Source organism: Peromyscus maniculatus, chromosome X (genome assembly GCF_049852395.1).
Source record: "Peromyscus maniculatus bairdii isolate BWxNUB_F1_BW_parent chromosome X, HU_Pman_BW_mat_3.1, whole genome shotgun sequence".
Taxonomy (NCBI): Eukaryota; Metazoa; Chordata; class Mammalia; order Rodentia; family Cricetidae; genus Peromyscus; species Peromyscus maniculatus.
This window is the reverse complement of record NC_134875.1, coordinates 4,498,807-4,520,078: the sequence shown is the minus strand read 5'-3', so window position 1 is coordinate 4,520,078 and position 21,272 is coordinate 4,498,807. Positions and strand designations below refer to the sequence as shown.

The following is a 21,272-nucleotide window of genomic DNA, read 5'->3' as shown; positions in this document are numbered from 1 at the left end:
TGAAACTTCATCTTGGTCGATCTTTCCTGTGACGAGGATGTAATGTCCTTCTTGATCTCTTTTGATTGATTTTAGTTTGAAGTCTATTTTGTTGGATATCAGGATGGCTACCCCTGCTTGTTTCTTAAGACCATTTGATTGAAAAGTCTTTTCCCAGCCTTTTATTCTTAGGTAGTGTCTATCTTTGAATTTGAGATGTGTTTCTTGTATGCAGCAGAAGGATGGGTCCTGCTTTCGTATCCATTCTGTAAGTCTATGTCTTTTTATAGGTGAATTAAGTCCGTTGATATTAAGGGATATTAATGACCAGTGATTCTTCATCTCTGTTATTTTTGGTGGTAGTGTGTGTGTACTTCTCTTCTTTGGGGTTTACTGTTGTGGCTTTATCTATTGCCTGTGTTTTCAAGTGTGTATCTGACTTCCCTCGGTTGGAATTTTCCTTCTAGTGCTTTCTGTAGGGCTGGGTTTGTGGATAGGTATTGTTTAAATCTGGTTTTGTCTTCGAATGTCTTGTTCCTTCCGTCTATGATGATTGAAAGTTTTGCTGGGTATATTAGTCTGGGCTGACATCCATGGTTTCTTAGTGTCTGGATTACATCTGTCCAGGTCCTTCTGGCTTTCAAAGTCTCCATTGAGAAATCGGGTGTTATTCTGATGGGTTTACCTTTATAGGTCACTTGGCCTTTTTCCTTGGCTGCTCTTAATATTCTTTCTTTATTCTGTACATTTAGTTGTTTAATTATTATGTGTCGAGGGGACTTTTTTGGGGGGTCTAGTCTGTTTGGTGTTCTATAGGCTTCTTGTATCTTCATAGGCATTTCCTTCTTTAAGTTGGGAAAGTTTTCTTCTATAATTTTGTTGAATATATTTTCTGTGCCTTTGAGTTGGTATTCTTCACCTTCTTCTATCCCTATAATTCGTAAGTTTGGTCTTTTTATGGTGTCCCAGATTTCTTGGACATTTTGGTTCATGACTTTGTTGGCTTTAGTGTTTCCTTCGACTGATGGAACTATTTCTTCTACTGTATCTTCAATGCCAGAAATCCTCTCTTCCATCTCTTGCATTCTGTTGGTTATACTTGCATCCGAAGTTCCTGATCTTTTACTCAGGTTTTCTATTTCCAGCATTCCCTCTGTTTGTGTCTTTTTCATTTTTTCAATTTCCCTTTTCAGATCTTGGACTGTTTCCTTTGTTTGTTTCATTGCTTTTTCATGATTTTCTTTCAGTGCTTTATTGTTTTCTTCCAGGATTTTAATGTTTTCTTCCAGGACTTTATTGTTTCCTTGGAGGGTTTTATTGTTTTCTTCTAATTTGTTTGCCCTTTCCTCTAGTTGTTTACAGCGTTCTTCCAATTTTTTTGTCTTTTCCTCTACACACGCCTCTACCTTCTTCATGAAGTTACTCATAAGGCTACTTTCTTCTGCTTCTTCCAATTTTTGGTGTTCAGGTCTAGATGTTGGAGGCGAGCTAGGTTCTGGTGATGCTGTATTGCTCTTCATTTTGCTGTATGTACTTCTGCTTTGACGTCTGCCCATCTCCTTGTGATTCCTTCTTGGTCTTATCAGTGGACTTGTTTCACAAAGATCTGACAGACTCAGGAGGACTCTCTCTCTTGTCCAAAAGGGAGTTCTCTTGTCCAACTCTTTGGTCCAGAAGGGAAGTCAGGGGCAAGCTCTGGTCCAGAATGGCAGTCGGGGACAGGCTGGGAGCTGGGGGCCGGTCTCTAAGTCTCAGGAAGTGGGTGGGGTCTTGGGCAGATGGGCGTGGGGGCAGGGCGCGGAGATTGCAGGGGCTGCCGGGGGCTTGGAAATGGGGATCCCTCCCGGTGGGGCTAGAAGGGGAGCTGCCCGGTGGCCAGAACCCGGCGCCAAGCTGGGCAGGTCCTCCCGGGGTGGCTGGTGGCCAGGGATGGGGTCCGGGCTGGACCCAGGCACTCACCTCTGGTCCAGAAGGGAAGTTGTCGGGGGCAGGCTGGGAGCTGGGAGCCGGTCTCTAAGTCTCAGGAAGTGGGTGGGGTCTTGGGCCGAAATCTGTCAATAGTTTTATGAAACCAAATGCATGTTTGAGCATTATGCTGTGAGCTGTGAAACTGTGATAATTCTCTCCTCTACCACCTTTTAGCTTCTGACAGATGTTAATAACTTCTCTTCATTATTTTGACTCATGGAAAAAGAGTAGAGTTTTTTTAAAAAATTTCAATTGAAGCTAGTGGTGCAGTTCACTCACAACACTTTCCTAGCATATGCAGAATCCTGGATTCAATACCCTGACAACAATAAAAATAGCATAAAAGTTTTGACTAATACATAATGATTCTGGGATTGTCAGTTGTTAGCTATACGCTACAAATATCTCTTCTCATATGTCTCAAACCAGTTTCAAACCACATAAGGTAATAAGAAAGTATTTGAGACTAAAGGTTTAGTTCTTTAATGAATATGGTATGATGTAGCTAGAGTTTTCCTACCTTGCCCACAGTCAGGACAAATCCTTGTCACCTGCCAGTCCCACAGCCGCTCAGACCAAACCAAGTAAACACAGAGACTTATATTGCTTACAAACTGTACAACCATGGCAGGCTTTTTACTAACTGTTCTTAAAGCTTAAATTAATCCATTTCCATAAATCTATACCTTGCCATGTGGCTCGTGGCTTACTGGCATCTTCACATGCTTCTTGTCCTGGCGGCGGCTGGCAGTGACTCCTTCTACCTTCCTGTTCTTTCTTTTCTCCTCTCTGTTAGTCCCACCTATCCTTTCTGCCTAGCCACTGGTCAATCAGTATTTTATTTATTGACCAATCAGAGCAACACATTTGCCATACAGAACATCCCACAGCAGTATGATTCAAATTTTCTACTTTTCATGAGTCATTTTTTGGTAAATTTTATTTCCTAAGAATTTGTCTATCCCATCACTTTCAAGTTTAATGGCATAAAATTGATGACAATGTTTTCTAGTCATATTTGTTATGGCTGAAGCTTTTGTAATGATATCTACTTTTTGTTCTTAAGATTGTTTGTTGGCCCAGAGGGATAGATCAACAATTAAGAGCACTGGCTACTCTTGCAGAGGACCTGAGTTTGATTCCTAGCACCCACACAACAGCTCACAACTGTCTGTAATTCCAGTTTTAGGGGATCTGATGCTGTCTTCTGGCCTCTTTGGGCACCAGACACACAAATGGTACACAGACATACATGCAGAAACAAACCACTCATACATTGAAAACAAAATATATTTTAAAGAAGATTGTGCTTTTTACTTTGCAAATCGCTTTATCGGAGTTTTTTTCAACCAGTATTGTTTTTTTTCAAAGAATTGACTTTTTGCTTTCTTTCTTTAAAGACTCTATTGTATCTTTTTATTTTGCTCTTCAATTCCATTCTGTCTCTATAGATGTAACCAACCGTCTTATTAAATAAGAAACATAGAAACAATGCAAAAGAGAAAGCCGAGAGGTCAGAGCTCAGAGCTGAAATCTCACCCTTCCGCCTGCGGTGTCCCAGCTTCCCGAATCAGGGCCCTATTTCCTGTCTGTTAGTCTATTTAAAGAGACAGAACAAGCCACAGCTATCTCACCTCACCAGTTCCTCAGCTGGTCCTGTTTCCTCAGACTGGAAGCTTCTGTGTCCTCATCCCAATAGCTCTCAGCTGAACTGTGTTGCTCCAAAGCCTGAAAGCTTAACCAGCCAAATGCTTCTAGTTTCTGGTCCTCACGCCTTATATATCTTTTTGCTTTCTACCACCACTCCCTGGGATTAAAGCCTGCTTTCTGGGATTAAAGGCGTGTGCCACCACCACCACCACCACCACCACCACCACCACCACCACCACACTCTTGCTATGGCTCTAATAGCTCTGACCCCTGGGCAACTTTATTTATTAACATACAATCAAAATCACATTTCAGTATAATTAGATTACCACCACATGTCTCATTACAAATTTTATTATTTTAGAGATTTATTTATGTCATAAGATAGAACCTTACATTCTTCTTTTCCTGAATGGCTTATTTCACTCACTAAAATATTTATGTGATCCATTCATGTTGTACCTGGTGACAGAGCTCTCTGAAGACTGAATAATAGTCACTGACATGTTACATTACATTTTGCAGAGCCTTTTATTCATCAGTTGCTTGGAATATATGTTAATAATTCTCTGTGGCTAAATCAAATAGTTGAGTTGGAGAACTATATAAAGACGAGAAGCTTGATGTGGCATTGGTAGTATAGTGGTGAGCATAGCTGTCATCTAAGAAATGAGGCTTATTTAGCTGCAAGTTCAAAACTGTGTCCTCTTTTAATGGCCTCTTTGCTGTATCATTTGTGATATGGCTTCATGGTGGAACTGGCTTCACATGTGAGAGGGAACAAACATACTGTAAGACAAAAAGCCAGAGAGTGGGGAGGAATCAACAGTCTTCTTCTGTAATAACCACCTGTTAGGAACTAACCAGAGACTCATATTACTAATGAAGGCAGTATCCTCAGTGTCCCCCCACTAGGCCTCTCTAAAAGACTTTACCACCTCTCCCATTGTACAATGAGGACAAAGCTTCCAATATGTGAATGCTTGGAGGACTGACCATATCCAAACCATACCAGATTGTTTCCACCTTTTGGCCATTGTGAATAATGATGCTGAGAATATGGATGAACACAGCTATTTGAGGCTCTGCTTTCAACTCTTTCTTATGTATGCCCAGAAGTAGAAATACTAGAGTCTATGGTGTCCTCTAATATTTTGAGGACTGGCCATATAGTTTCCTACAGCTCCTTCGGTTTAACATCTCAGTGACAATACACAGAGATTCACATTCCTTCACAATCTTCTCAAAGCTTGTCTTCAGTTCTAGTTCCTTTCCATCTGTGTTTACTTTGATTTTTGTTACTGAGCTTGAGTACCAGGGCCTTGAGCATCTGGCAATCACTCTACCAACATAACTACATGCCCAAGCTCTCCAGTTGTGTTTTATCATGAAATTTAACCTCTACACTGATGTTTTCTTTTCCCTTATGCTGAAGATAGAACCCAGGGCCTCATACATGCTAAGGAAGTTTTGCCACAACTATAATCTCAGTTCCTGAACTGATATTTTTATAAGTACATTTGAAGACATTTTGCTTATGTTTCACATCTCTGATTAGTTTAGAGTCTCAGGCTAACTCAAAAATGTAAAACCCTTGTTATCTGTGTTCCTATATTCAGTACTCTTTTCATGTCTGAAAACTCCAGTTTTTTTATCTCATTCTGCATTTTATTGTTTCTATACACTCTTCATTTATAATAGATCGCCCTTCTTTGTGTTTGCTATTTTTTTTTTACCATGAGATCCTTTATTTGTAACTATCTGTCTGCATGAATTCTGTGAGCCTGTTTCTTAAAATAATCATTTTATTGCAGAACAGGGCTAAGGATTGCTTTGAATGACATTACATTGGAGTTGTTGAAGACCATGCAAGCAGTGTCTGGATTGTAGGTAGCTCTAAATTGAAATGAATGTGGACATCTGATTAGTACTTCCTAAGGTAGCCCAGCTTTAGCTGTCCTCTTCTTAAAATTGAAACTATGGAAGGCATACACACGTCCACATCTCCGTTAAAGACTCTTTTGGCGTTTTATATGCTCTAGATGTCAACTTTTTGGGAAACCTGGCTTCACACTATGGTTTCTGAATTCTTGTACTATCTGTTAACACACCTTTACTTTATTCCCATGCTCTAAATAATCTTTGATGGACAAGTTTCCCAAGTCTCTAACATTCCTTTATGTCCTAGTGCCTACATTCATAAGTCGTTTGTGGTATGTTGTTGCCCTTACTTTACTATGAGCTTGGTCCTACTATTGAAAGCAAGTTCATTATTTTATTAGCATGCATTGATTGCATGTAATAATCAGTTTCACTATGACATTTTCATACTTTTATATAATGTATTTTGGTCAAATTTGCATCCCATTACCCTCTCTTGTCCCTCCCCTTTTTTACTGATCCCTTTCTTCCTTCCAGCTACTCTACCCTTCTACTATCATAGCTTGAAGGAAGAGGATTTCATAACACCACACCCTTCCCTGAGAATTAATAGTTAATAGTAGCTAAGGGAGAGCAGATCATGAGTCCTCAGCTCTTCCTAAGAGTCCCTAGGCAATCAATGGTTACTAAGGGAACAAGAGACTTTTTCTTCTACCTGTAGCCACTGAAAATGTACTCAAACACCTGTATGGAACCCCTCACCCATGCTCCTGTAAGCAGCCCTAATGCAATTTATAGAATCAAGCCTGAAATTTTTTTATAGATTTAAAAACATCATATTAAGTATTATTTACAAAGAAGTATTTGTCTTCATATTAAATCCATTATACAGAAGAAAAGTGATGGCAGTAACCATCTTTATAAGTAGATAACTAGACTAAGCACAAATGAAAGTGCCCTTAAAATTCTTAGCATTTAAAAATTAAATATGTTTAATGTGTGACAGTGTAGACAGAATTGAATCTTCCTAGCTTGTATTGGAGAGTTTAGTGCTAGTTGGGTGTACATTGAAATTTGTTTGTCTAAGTGACACATTAGTTGATAAATGTCTCATGCTTAAATTTAAGTAGATTATATGTAGGAGGCAGAATAACAGATTTTTATAATTAAGTATGTTCCTACTTTATTGATATGTATGATATAGAATACATTTTCAGTGTTCTGTTATAATTATTTATGAACTTATAAATAAAGCTATCATTTTATTATTGTTACACTGTTTGATTATGTTATTATTCTCTTCGCTAGTCATTTGAAAACATTTCAATTATACTGAACATAGATGGAAAAATTGTTTTTATATCACAGAATGTGTCACCTCTTCTTGGCCATTATCCAGTAAGTTTTTCCAGCTTTTGGGGAAAAGGGTCATTTTGGTTTGCTGTTTATGAGTTATTTCTTTTAAGCTTCTTATAACTCATTGATGTCCAATTATGCCCATTTCATTATGGCATGTATTGTAGTTCTAATTTTTCTGTACCTTAATTTCTTATTTAATTTATTTAAAAAATCTTAGATATACTTTATTTTATGTTTATAAACATTTTGCCTGAAGTTATGTCTGTGCATCATATACAAGCCTGGCGACTGTGGAGGTCAGAAAAGGGCATTGGGTCCCTTAGAATTGGAATCACAGACAGTTGTGAGCTGTTATGTGGGTGCCAGGAACTGAATCCAGGTCCTATACAAGAGTAACAAGTGCTTTTAATAGTCAATCTATCTCTCCTGCCTACCTCCCTTTTTGATAAAAAAATATGGTAACTACTAAGTAGTTGTACTTACTTTTAATTTTTAACAATTTATTTTTAGTTATTTTTATTTTTTGTATGTGTAAGAGAGATTGAATGTATGCCACACATGTGAAACTGCCTTCAGAGTTCAGAAGAGGGTGTTGGGTACTATGGAGATGGAATTTCAAACAGTTGTGAGCTGTCTGATATGGGTGCTGTGAACTGAACTGGGGTCCTCTGGAAGAACGCCGAGTGCTCTTAACTTCTGAAACATCTTACCAAGACCCTTATCTGTATCTTTGTATTAGAGTAAATTATGATTAAATGATTCACTTTCCCCTTAGCTACTTCTAACTGTCTACTAATTCTCAGGGAGAGGGGTAGGGTCTCACGAGTCTCTCCCCTTAGCTACTGTTAACTACCTTTAAACCATCAGGGAGGAGCAGGGCCTTTAATTACTATTAACTACCTATAAATTCCCAAGAAGAGGTAGGGCTTCATGAGATCCCTCCAAGATGTGAATCGGAAGGGGGTAGCTGGGAGGAAGAAAAGGGTCAGTGAGAATGAGAAAGGATAAGAAAAGGTAATGGGACAATTCTCCTCAATAAAGTCTGTGTCATTTGGTGGAGTTGTTATTCATATCTGAGTAGTTTACCCTGTATATTCCACATTACACAAAGTTGCCTTCTGAACCAGAGAGCTATAGCACTTGGACTTGAAGCATGGGAATTAATAAAGTTTAACAGATATCCTATAGTTATGTTAGAAGTAGATTAGAAACTATTCCACAGTAAACTCCAATATTGTTTATATTTTTTATAATTAATTAAATGAAATTCATTTTTAACTGAGATTAGTTACTTCTTCCTACTATATTAGGATTTGTTATACTGAGAGTGCTAGTTATATTTTTTTCATTTACTTTAAGACTTTTTTTGTATTTTATAATTTAATTTAATTTTACATATCAGCCATGGATTCGGTGTTCTCCCCCCTCCCCGACACCCCCCCCCCTGCCTTCCCCCCAGTCCACCCTCCATTTCCATCTCCTCCAGGACAAAGAGTCCCCTGAGGGTATTATTCTGATTGCTTTATGTAGTTTTTCCAGAACTTTCTTTTGTTTTGTTTTGGTTTTTGATTTTTGTTTGTTTGTTTGTTTGTTTTTTTGAGACAGGGTTTCTCTGTGTAGCTTTGCACCTTTCCTGGAACTCGCTTTGTAGAACAAACTGGCCTGGAACTCACAGAGATCTGCCTGCCTCAGCCTCTGGAGTACTGGAATTAAAGGCGTGTGCATGCACAGAAATATATACATACACATACACATGCACACATATACACACATATACACACATGCACACACACATATACTCACATACGCACATACACGCACACACATGCAACATAAGGTAAAGTATCTGGGCATGCATTTTGAAGAGGAGGCCTTAAAGACTATGTACTTGATTACCTGAGGCTGACATGTATAAAAATAATAGTATAAAACTGAGGATTCAGCTTAGTTGGTACAGTGCTTGCCCACCATACACAAGGCTCTGGTTTTGATACCAGCACCACATAAACTTGGAAATGAAGGCTGGAAAGTGAGGATTTCAGTCATTTTTGTCTATGCTATGAATTTGAGATCAGTTTAAAATTCATGAGACAATGTCTAAAATACATAAATAAAAGTTTTTTTTTTTTACATAAACAGTAAAAGGGAATGAAATTATGGCATATTTATCAGACAGGGTCAAGAAAGTGTACCTGAGGCACTATTTTATTATTTTATGTGCCTTTTCACTAAATCTAATTGTTATTCATTTTTACAATCAATTAAAAGCTGAGAAGTTACATAGAGTCATTCTCCTGGGTAGTTCTTAAGCAAACAGATCTTTTCATACATAAAGTTTGTCACGGGAAGAGTTTCTCAGGCTTGAGAAGTTTAGAGAAAGGAGCTCATGGCATTGCAGAAGATTGGCCTTTGTGTCCAACCTGGGGCTCCTGCAGAGGCTCTTACCCATCCCTGGGCCTTATCTGCTTTTCTGATGTGTATTTAGCATGCAAACAAAACATGTTTCTTGCCAAAATTCTCAGCAAATAACACTGAGCAGTATAAATTCTTTTCTTCTTGTGTAATGACTGAGGCCAAACTGTCAAACAGAATGTATTTTGAAATAGATATCCTAATTTCGCTTTTGAAAACCTTCTCATTTACTTTACTGTTATTTCTTGCTTCATAAACTTTAAGTACCTTGAACTTTCTGCCTTGTGTAATAAGACTGAATGCCAGAGATAGAAAAAAATAAGATGAGACTAATCTTTGTCTCTCTCCCCTCCCTCCCTCCCTCCCTCCCTCCCTCCCTCCCTCCCTCCCTCCCTCCCTCCCTCCCTCCTTCCTTCCCTCCCTCCTTCCTTCCCTCCCTCCCTCCTTTCCTCATTGTCCTCCCTATTTTTATGTATGTGTATGCACATGCACATGGGTCAATTGCTAATGTCCACTGTTTCAGTTGGTGATTGATTATAACTCTTATTGCAGCCCAAGATGGCCTTGAACTCATGATGATCCTCCTACCTTACCTCTACAATGCTGGGGTTACAGATATTAACCAGCACATATCTAGCAGAGATGTGTGTGTGTGTGTGTGTGTGTGTGTGTGTGTGTGTGTGTGTGTGTGTGTGTGTGTGTATTACTGGCAATTGAAAGCAGGGCCTTGCCCATGCTAGGTGAGCATAACTCCTACTGAGCTAATCTCCAGCTCTCTGAATTCTATTTATGATGATATCCTCCTTCTTCTACTAATGAAAGAGTAAGTGACACCTCTTGTTGTTTTATATTTTACATCATATTTGTTGTGCATAACATTTTGAATTTTTTGATTTTTTATATAAATTTAAAAAGTTAACATACAGTCTGGTTATCCTTTGCTTTACATCTAATGTCGACTTGTGAGTGAGTACATACCATGTTTGTCCTTCTGAGTCTGGATTACCTCACTCAGGATGATATTTTCTAGTTTCATCGATTTGCCTGCAAACCTCATGATGTCATTGTTTTTCTCTGCTGGGTAGTACTCCATTGTGTATATGTGCCACATTTTCTTTATCCATTATTCAGTTGAGGGACATCTAGGTTGTTTCTAGATTCTGACTATTACAAATAATGCTGCTATAAACATAGTTGAGCAAACATCCTTGTGCTATGATTGAACATTCCTTGGGTATATGTCCAAGAGTGGTATAGCTGGGTCTTGAGGTGGATTGATTCCCAATTTTCTGAGAAACTGCCATACAGATTTCCAAAGTGGCTCTACAAGTTTGCATTCCCACAAACAGTGGAGGAGAGTTCTCCTTACTCCACATCCTCTCCAACATAAGCTGTCTTCAGTCTTTTTGATCTTAGCATTCTGACAGGTGTAAGATGGTATCTCAGTGTCATTTTGATTTGCATTTCCCTGATGACTAAGGATGTTGAGCAATTCCTTAAATGTCTTTTGTCCATCTGAGATTCTTCCATTGAGGATTCTCTGTTTAGCTCTGTAGCCCATTTTTAAATTGGATTGTTCAGTATTTTGATGTTCAGTTTCTTGAGTTCTTTCTATATTTTGGAGATCAGCCCTCTGTCAGATATGGCTTGGTGAAGATATTTTCCCATTCTGTAGGCTGCCATTTTGTCTTATTTACTGTGTCCTTTGCTTTACAGAGGCTTCTCAGTTTCAGGAGGTCCCATTTATTAATTGTTGCTCTCAATCTCTGTGCTACTGGTGTTATATTTAGAAAGTGGTCTCCTGTACCAATGCATTCAAGGCCACTTCCTATTTTCTCTTCTATCAAGTTCAGTGTAACTGGATTTATGTTGAGGTTTTTGATCCACCTGGACTTGAGTTTTGTGCATGGTAATAGATATGGATCTATTTGCAATCTTCTACATGTTGACATCCAGTTATGCCAGCACCATTTTTGAAGATACTTTTTTTTTTTCATTGTACAATTTCTGCTTCTTTGTCAAAAGTCAGGTGTTCATAGGTGTTCGGATTAATGTCAGGTTCTTGAATTCGATTCCATTGATCCACATGTCGGTTTTTATGCCAAATACCAAGCTGTTTTTATTACTATAGTTCTATATTAGAGCTTGAGGTCAGGGACGGTGATGCCTCCAGAAGTTGCTTTATTGTACATGATTGTTTTAGTTATCCTGTTTTTTTTTATATGAAGTTGAGCATTGTTTTTTCAAAGTCTGTGAAGAATTATGTTGGAATTTTGATGGAGATTACATTGAATCTGTAGATTGCTTTGGGTAAGATTGTCATTTTTATTATGTTGGTTCTACTTATCCATGAGCATGGGAGATCATTTCATTTGCTGATATCTTCTTCAATTCCTTTCTTCAGAGACTTAAAATTCTTGTCATATAGGTCTTTCACTTACTTAGTTAAAGTTAACCCAAGTTATTTTATATTATTTGTGGCTATTGTAAAGAGTGATGTTTCTCTGATTTCTTTCTTGTCCCATTTATCATTTGTATGTAGGAGAAATACTGATTTTTTTAAGCTAATCTATCCTGCCACATTACTGAAGGTAATTCTTTCCTGGTAGAGTTTCTGGTTTCACTTATGCATACTATCATATCATCTGCAAATAGCAAAAGTGTAAATTATTTCCTTCCAATTTATATCCTGTTGATCTCCTTTTGTTGTCTTATTGCTCTAGCTAGAATGTTGAGTACTATATTGAATAGATACGGGGAGAGTGGACAGCCTTGCCTCTTTCCTGATTTTAGTGGAATCACTTTGAGTTTCTCTCCATTTAATTTGATGTTGACTGCGGGCTTTCTGTAAGTTGCCTTTATTATGTTTAGGTATGTTACTTGTATTCCTGGTCTCTCCAAAACTGTATCCAGAAGGTTTCTCAGGTCCTGCTCAGCCCCACAGTCCCTCAGCTGCTTTTAAAGTAATTATTCAGAGGTGTAATATTAATTACCAGTTGCATGGCCTATGGAAGGCTTCTTGATAGCTAGCTGTTATAATTTAACCCATTTCTAGTAATCTATAAGTTGCCTCATGGCCTTGGCACTACCAGTCTGCTGACATCTTGCTTCTCCTTGGGTGACAGCGGGCATCCCCCTCTCCTTTCCTTTCTTTTCTGTGTATATCTGCTTGGATTTCCTGCCTGCCTCTAAGCTGCCTTGCCATAGTCCACTGTAGCTTTATTTACTAACACATATTCAAAGCATACAGAAAGACATCCCATAACACAAGACTTTTATCATGAAGGGGTGTTGGATTTTGTCAAAGGTTTTTTTCAGTATCTAATGAGATGGCCATGTGTTTTTTCTTTCAATTTGTTTATATGATAGATTACATTGACAGAACTTTAGACCAACAGCTGTAGTGCCTGCATGGTACTGGACTAGGCTCTATGCATAAGTGAGACAGTTGTGTAGCTTGGTCTGGCAGTGGAATCAGGATCCATCCCCAGTGCATAAGATAGCTTTTTGGAGCCCATTACCTATGGTAGGACACACCTTGAACAGCCTTGATGCAGGGGGAGTGGCTTGGTCCTACTTCAACTGAATGTACGATAATATGCTGACTCTCCATGGGAGCCCTTACCTTTTATGAGGAGGAAATAGGGGGTGAGTTGGGGGGGAAGGCTGAGGGGGAACTGGAGGATGAGATGGGGATCTGTGGTTGGTATATAAAATGAATAAAAAATTTCTTAAAGAAAAAAACATTTAACATTCAAAATAAATTGATATTGATTGCTCTCTCTGTCTCTCTGTCACTGTCTCTGTCTCTGTCTCTCTCTCTCTCTCTGTCTATCTTCTTTTTTACCAAGATAAGGTAGTATTCTACAGTTCAGGCTGCCCTGAAACTCCCTATGTAGACCAGGTTGGTTTTAAGACTCAGGGCATTCCAATTGCCTTAGTGTCCTTAGTCCTGAGATTACAAGAATGAATCTACTTCTAGCTCATTAGCACATTTTGCATGTATATGACATACTTTATTATTATTGCACTCATGGAAATTATAATTCATGTAATGTTCATCTTTGATAATATTTATTCCCTGCAAAAACATTAGCTACTTAATATGTAATGTCTATAAGTAAAAATGTTTCAGTAGCACATTTTGTAGGATGGGTAAAAGTTGGATTTGAGGCAGTTGTGGTGCAATGAAAAGAACAACAATCACAAATAAAATGGAGAGTAATTCATTTTGTAGGGAATAATGAAGGTGCACTGTGTGTAAATATTTAGACAGTGTCTGTGAGGTGATTGTTTAATCATTTGTTGGATGGGAAAATCAATGAAAGTCCAGATTAATCAGAGATAAATTAGTTTGGGTATTTGAATTGTATCTTTATAAATGAACCAATGAAAACATTTTTATTGAAAAAGTAAGTATTTTTTATGGTACTGGGAATTGAGCTTTTTCCACCAAAATGAACAATGCCAGATTAAAATGTAGATCTGAGAGTGTAAGGAAGGTACAAAAGAGAAAGGATTCACATTGAAGAATGAGAATGTGCCCAGTAAAAGAAAGGTACAGCTGTGTGGGGGCTTCCCATACTCATTCAGTTTCTGAGACAACAACCAAGATCTGAGACGACACTATGGAAGAAGAGCCGAGATTTTTCAAGGCACATAGAACAGAGGGAAAGAACACATGGTGATGATTACAGCGTCGGTGGTCTCTGAGATAGCTAGGGAAGATTTTAACTGTTTGAGGGAAATAATGTACAGGAAAACTGTATCCAGAATGGATTGTAGCATGGAGTAACTGCTGAAGGGTAATGAAAACTGACTGAAGCACAGTACCTATAGCCATAAATGGTCAAGGGCAGAGCTAAATTCACTGGTGGTAAGGAGACAGGACATACTAATAGTATTAGTATAGAAAGCAAAATCTATTCTCTCTCCTTCTCTCCAGGAAGATATTGTGGGGAAGACTTTATTAAATATTCTTCTTGATGAAGAAAAAAAGAAATATCTCAGAAGGTCGTTCTTAATCTTCCTTTGGCAAAGTCAGATATCTTTACATGCTTTTATTTTGTTTTAATTTAATTTGAGGTTTTGAGCGACAAGTAACATTCCATTGAATAATTTCTTGCTTTCTTACCCCTTAGTAATTTTTTTTTTAAAAAATTAGTCATTATAGCTGCTGATCATGTATTCATTTAAGGTTATAGCTTATAGTATCAAACACTTCATTTCTAACATTTAAAAAATTCTCTCCTGTGGGGGAGTGGGGAGGAGCTCATGGGCCCTCACCCTCAGCTGAGGAACTAGTGACAGTTGATGGATACTGGAAGAGGTAAGTGGGTTTTCTTCAAGGATGTGGCTCCTAGCAGGCTGAAAATGATCTAATACAGTGGTTCTCAACCTTCCCAATTCTGTGACACTTTAGTACAGTTGCTCATGTCATGGTGACCCCAACTATAAAATTATTTTCATTGTTAGTTCATAACTGTAATTTTGCTACTGTTATGAATTGTATTATAAATGTTTCTGTGTTTTCTGATGGTCTTAGGTGACCCTTGTGAAAGAATCTTTTGTCCCCCAAAGGAGTTGCAGCCCACAGGTTGACTAGAGAATCATCGACTAGAAGAACCACTTCTCTAGTCGATGATTCACATTCAGAAGTACATGGGCAGCACAAATTGGAATTGTGTGGCTTTTGGGGTACAAAGTTGGGAAGGAATTAGTAGGGATGTGGAGCTGTATCTAAGAAGAGCTAGGGGGAGTGGGATATGAACATGATCAAAATATATACACATGCATATATAAAATTCTTAAAGAACTAATAAAAATTCTTTATTGAAAAGTCATCCCCAGCTCTGTCTTGTTCTTTACCTAAACCCTAATTACAGCAGTATTTCTCTAATTGGAGTAGTGCTATATAAATATCAGTGTATTATATTCTGGCTAGTACCCTATTCTGAAGATGGTAGCCCTGTGAGTATCAGCATTCATGGAAAGAAATTTGTGTTCTTTAAAATGTTGTCTTGAGCCAGGTGTGGTGGCACACGCCTTTAATCCCGGTACTCAGGAGGTACAGGCATCCGGATCTCAGTGAGTTCGAGGCCAGCCTGGTCTACAGAGAGAGTTTCAGGACAGCCAGGGCTAGATGGAGAAGCTCTTCCCCAACAAAAAAAAAATGTTTTGACTAAGGAAGACTTTCATTATCTGAAATAATCCCTCTGACTATACACCTTTACTTGTTTCTTGCTCTCTTTAGCTGGCAACGTTATTGAATTTTGCTGCTATGTAAGAAAAGGAAATGCAGGCCAGGATACTCAGGATACATGTGATTACAGGGACATGTATAAAGGGAGGGACACATATGAGTATGTAAAATTCATCTTGTACCTGGAGGGTGATTATGATGGTAAGCAACCTAGCCAATGATTCTTAAATGATGTTCAGGAGTGGTGGATTCCTAATTGTTAGCATACATGTTTTTGTATTATTGGTATTTACAAAATCTTTGATACCCCTACACTGACAATTTCTGGCTACATCTATTAGACATTAAAAAAATAATAGTGAAATTTATAAATTGGGGCCATAGAGAAACATGGTGGATTACATTGGTAAAGGATGGCTGTCTCCTCTTACGAAACAAAATAAAATTTAAAACCTATTCAAAAATGTTTAATGCACTGCCAAACTTAAAGGGAACGCCATGAATACCCAAACTTCAAAATGAATTTTGTTATTTGTAAATCATACCACAGATTGGCTTAACTGGAGTCTAGAATTCTAGCATCCTATCAAAGACAAATATATACAGTAAAGTTCTGTACACTAATATGGGGTAAGAAATTTGTCATCTCTCTAAAATTTTCAATAGATAAACATTATACTATTTCCACATTTATGTCATGTGTATTATGGGGCCTGGTGTACAATTTTTGAGGAAGAGCAAGCTGATAAATCAACATACATAATTAAAATTAACTGCTTTGGAGCCATAAAACATCTGACATAATCAGAGGTAAGGCTTAGGTACTCAAATGCTTGTTAAAAGACTTCTCATGTTTCTTGGAAGTTAAAGTTGAAATATCTTTAAAAGACACTTGAGTAGATGCATATACATTTACACACACACACACACACACACACACACACACACACACACACACACACACCATATTTCTTGTAGAGACTACCACAACAATACATAGGGCAACAGGAAAAGATTGACATAAGTACAAATTCACATTTGATTTTCACTATGAGTGTCTCATATTTTGGTTGTGACTATCTGGGAAACTGGGATGGAAGGGAAGGAAGACAGGGAAAATCCCATGGCTCCCAATCTTGAAAAATGCCAGTGGGATAGTAAATAGCATTGTGATGTGGCACTTGTTTATCTAGTATAACTTTTATCTAGTATAACAAGTATATCCTTGCTTATCTAGTATAACTTTTAATTTAATTGCCATTGTGTCTATCACCCTTAGAGTCATTTGTATTTTTTGGAAACTATGGTCCAAATAGCAGAAACATTTTGTCATCAACTCCAAGGCTGCTTTGGGAGCAACAAGTACTATCTTGTGGGAACCATTTCTGTTCTTTGTAAAAAGGCTGAATCAGTGAGTATGCTGTCTGTTTCTCCCACTTTGAAGGGTGCATCATTTTCACTTTCAGCCTCTGGAATCAGTGTACAAACATTTGATACTCAGTAAAGAAAGAACAACTTGTTCTGTTAGAAAGTGAAGTTCCATGTAACAGCAGCTGTTTTTTTTTCCTCTTAGTTGATTGTAAAGGATTTTTACCTCTCAAAGGAAAAGCTAGTTTTTAGAATCCAAATGGTAGATTGAAATTCCTTTAGTTTATTCTTTCAATAACATGGGATACTTCTCATGTCCCAGATAATGTGGTAAGTTCCAGGGGGAATACACAGAGGCAGACAATAAACAAAGCATTGATGAAAATGTCATATGGGTGAGAGTTGGTAGGATAGCTGGTGATTTGTGTTTGGAATACAGGACCCCAAGGATGGTAACAAAGGCAATCTGTGCAGAGAGTGCCTTGACCCCAATTTGGAGAGTTTGAAGGGAAACAATTAGTTATGTGACTCAAATAGGGGGAAAATAGTAAGGGGATAGTGGAGGCAGGCAGGGGACAGATTGTACAGAACTTCTCTATCTGTACTAATGCATATTGGATTTATGCTAAATACACTAGAATGCAGAGGGATAGTATGATATGGACTGAAATCACCAGGCTGATTTATAGGTGGATCTTGAAGCAAAAAGAAACAAGAATGGAGCTAACCAGATGTGTGGATGGCAGGTCTGGATTGATTGTAGTCATGGGGATGAATATTCCAGGAATTGAGATGAATGGAAACACTATCAGCAGATACAGGCAGGACTAGAACATTGTAGATTGGGCCGTGTTGGTAGCCCAGATGAGGAGCTCTTTTTCATATTGTGATGGCATAGTAGATCATTCCTACATTCAATTTTAGAATAAATCACTTCTTTATATTGAAGACAGTAAGGAAAGATGTAGAGGGGAAAAAACTGAAAGAAGTTGATCTGATTTGATTGCCTCATTCATTCATTCTTCCTTTGTACTAACCCTCTGGGACCTGAATTCCATCATCTGCCATGAGAATACTATCTTCTAAAGTGTAGGACTCAGTCCCAAGATTTACTTGCTCTTCTGAGAAAACAAATCTTATTTGGTTCACCATATCCCACTAGTCTCCATCATGACACCAGGAAGTTTTTTTCTGTGATTTCCTCCAGTTTTTCTCTCTGGGCCTCTAGGATATTGTTTCTATATCAGTGGACATTTTGGAAAACATATCTTGAGAGAATGGAGGGACAGTGGTTAGAAGAGCCTTTACAGTATGATGGTATAAAATAGTGAGAACTTGAGTAGAAGTGAAATTCATCTTCTGGATCTACTAGTCTTGGGCTAAACCATTGTATGTGTATACCTTGTTTTCATACCTGTAAACCCAGTGTCTTCCTCACACTAACATGTGGATCAGTTGTAACTTGAATATGTAATGTATGTGATAAATGTCAGGTAAGTTTTACTATACAGATACATTTAATTGCCAATTAGGGTGCTGGGAGAGGGTGTAGCTCTGCTCTGTACAAGGCTATAGGTTTGACTCTCAAAAATGCCAAAATGATAACAATGGAAACCAATATGCTCATTTTTCTTCAGGAACATTCTGTTGAATCAGATGATGACAATAATGTAGAGCATCACAGGTAAGAGGTATCATTGCTGTAAGTAATTAAAACAAAAGCAATAGAAAGATCATCTAAAGATTTTAATGAATCTAAAATGACCAATTTGTTGGTCTGAACCTACCTCATCATTTACTATAATTCATAGTTTTCCCACAGAATACAGATCACTGCCTTTTTATTTATAATTTTTATAATGTTTAATTATCTTGAAAATTGTAGATTTTTCTTGCCTATCTATCTATCCATCCATCATCCGTCTATCTATCTGTCTGTCTATCTATCTATCTATCTATCTATCTATCTATCTATCTATCTATCTATTTGTGTGTGCATTTGTGTACACCACCACTTCCAGCTTCCAGATCTGTGTATTTTAATGTATGTAAGTGTTCATGTAACCAGTGTCTGTTGCATTAATTTCTAGATTGGTCCAATAATTATCCTAGAAAAATGACAGAAAAAAACACACAACATACATCTGAGGATGTGAGCCCAATTCTTGGGACCACATGGTGGAAATAGAGGCCTGATTCCTGAAACTTTTCTTCAATGCTTCACACAAGTGACATACATGAATGAACACATGCACACACACAAAATGAATATTTTTTTAAACAATAGGAATATTGAAAGCAGACACGGTAGCATTTGAGATATGGAGGAAGAGAATCAGTAGCTCAGAATTATCCTGGAACTCACTATGTAGACCAGGCTGGCCTCAAACTCACAGAGATCCACCTGCCTCTGCCTCCATACTGCTATGATTAAAGGTGTGTGCCGCTGTGTACAGCCTGCAAGACAATTTGAAGGCAAAAAGTTCCTTTAAGGTTTCAAGAAAACCCTAAGCTTACCCTTTAAGACAATTTTGTCAAGCCAAGTAAATTTAAGGTGAAAGATAGATTAACATCTGAAGTACTTGGGAGACCCAGAAGTACCAGGTTGCTTACTACCTTAAAAAAATTCACAGTTGGGAACAGATGGATAAAAAGTAGCAATATTCTGCAGCTAAGGCACGGAGTTGAGAAAAAGTCGGAGAAGACTTAAAGTTTTCAGTCTTCAGTGATTGGTTTAAAATGAGGAAGAGGAGGAGTCTGGGTCTAGTACAGTTCTCTTTCCGGCTTGCAGCCAGAAGCTCCCGAAGCCCCCGTAGCTGGCAAAGAAACCAGCCAAGACAGACTTTTGAATTCTGTTCATCCGTAAATTCACAACGGGGAACTGTACAGAGACTGAAAGTGGATTAGTGGTTGCCTCGGGCCAGGTATTGTGTGTGGATGGGGACAGAGGGGAATGATTGATAGAACAGTATAGTTTTTTTTTTCCCTAAGATATGAGGATGTACTTAAATTCTCTTTGGGTTGCGGATTTATCTTAGTGCTTTGCCTGGCAACTGCAAAGTCCTGAGTTCAGTCACCAGCATATAAATAAATACGTAAATACAAAAGGACTAAAAACCTTAAGGGAACTAAAATTATTCCAATCATTGTATGATCTGAATGTGCCAGAAATCATTGAATTAAAAGCTTTAATTTAATTGTATGAAAAGTAGATTTGATCTAAAAAAGCTCTGGGGCTGGGAATGTAGCTCAGTTGACAGAGCATAAACCTGGAGTGGTTAGTACTAAGTGCCTATATCAGACTCGAGAAGTGGGGTCACGCAGATCAGTTTTTTAAAAAAAATTATGTGTCTGGTGCTTTGCCTGCATGTATGTCTATGCACCACATGTATGCAGTACCCATGGAGGCCGGAGCAGGGTGTGAGATACCCTGGAACTGGAGTTACAGATAGTTGTGAGCTGCCATGTGGGTGCTGGGAAATGAACCCGGGCCCTCTGAAAGAGCAGCCAGTGTTCTTAACTGCTGAGTCATCCCTCCAGCCCCCAGATTACAATTGTAAGGTATTCTATGGTAACATACTAAGTTTAAGGCCAGTCTGGGATACCTTGAGATCCTGATTCCAAAAGAAAATCAACATGAGCCGGGCGGTGGTGGCGCACGCCTTTAATCCCAGCACTCGGGAGGCAGAGCCAGGCGGATCTCTGTGAGTTCGAGGCCAGCCTGGGCTACCAAGTGAGTCCCAGGAAAGGCGCAAAGCTACACAGAGAAACCCTGTCTCTAAAAAACCAAAAAAAAAAAAAAAAAAAAAAAAAGGAAAAGAAAATCAATATGAATATGTGTATATATGTACATATACACACACACACATATGTGTGTGTGTGTGTGTGCATGTTTGCTGTCTCAGAATTTTAAGTATTAGATATTGTAAATAATACCTGACTTTGTTTATATCTAAATTATTTCACACTGGAAATCAAACCAGTAAGAATAATTATTAAACATTTCATGTCCAAATCATATATGCAAATGCATGCAATAACTCATTAATTGGCCTTTTTCTGTTTTATCTCCTCTGAATGCACTCAGAATTTACAAGGTATCATTTACAGCATTTACTGTTAGGTTATTTTTGTTTTTTGTTTTTGTTTTTTAAAGTCTTATTTATTAACATAATTCAGCCTCTTACATTTTGGAGTGATGGAGTTTTCTGTTGTGTGGCCTCTCAAACAAAACCTTGTTTTTTGTGTCTGTGTGTTTTAGAATGTTAAGGAAAACCAAGCTTTTACACATATTGGCTAAGTGTTCTTCCACTGAATCACACCTCCAATGCTAAGACACAGTACATTTTAAAGTTAATCATACAAAGTAGTGGGTTTACATTATACAAAGTAGTGGGTTTACATTATGATATTTCCATACTTATCTATCATAATATAAAACAGATTTTAATAT

General features: G+C 38.0%; 1 protein-coding gene across 1 annotated transcript in view; it reads left to right on the top strand.

Annotated features, from left to right (window-relative positions):
* Pasd1 (PAS domain containing repressor 1) overlaps window positions 1–21,272 on the top strand; it is a 41,668-nt gene that overhangs the window by 7,119 nt on the left and 13,277 nt on the right. Inside the window, 7 exon segments of the mRNA XM_076562292.1 lie at window positions 6,787–6,876; window positions 14,195–14,243; window positions 14,246–14,305; window positions 15,503–15,652; window positions 16,731–16,813; window positions 16,815–16,862; window positions 18,352–18,503. Of these exon segments, the coding sequence (XP_076418407.1) occupies window positions 6,787–6,876; window positions 14,195–14,243; window positions 14,246–14,305; window positions 15,503–15,652; window positions 16,731–16,813; window positions 16,815–16,862; window positions 18,352–18,503 (632 nt within the window).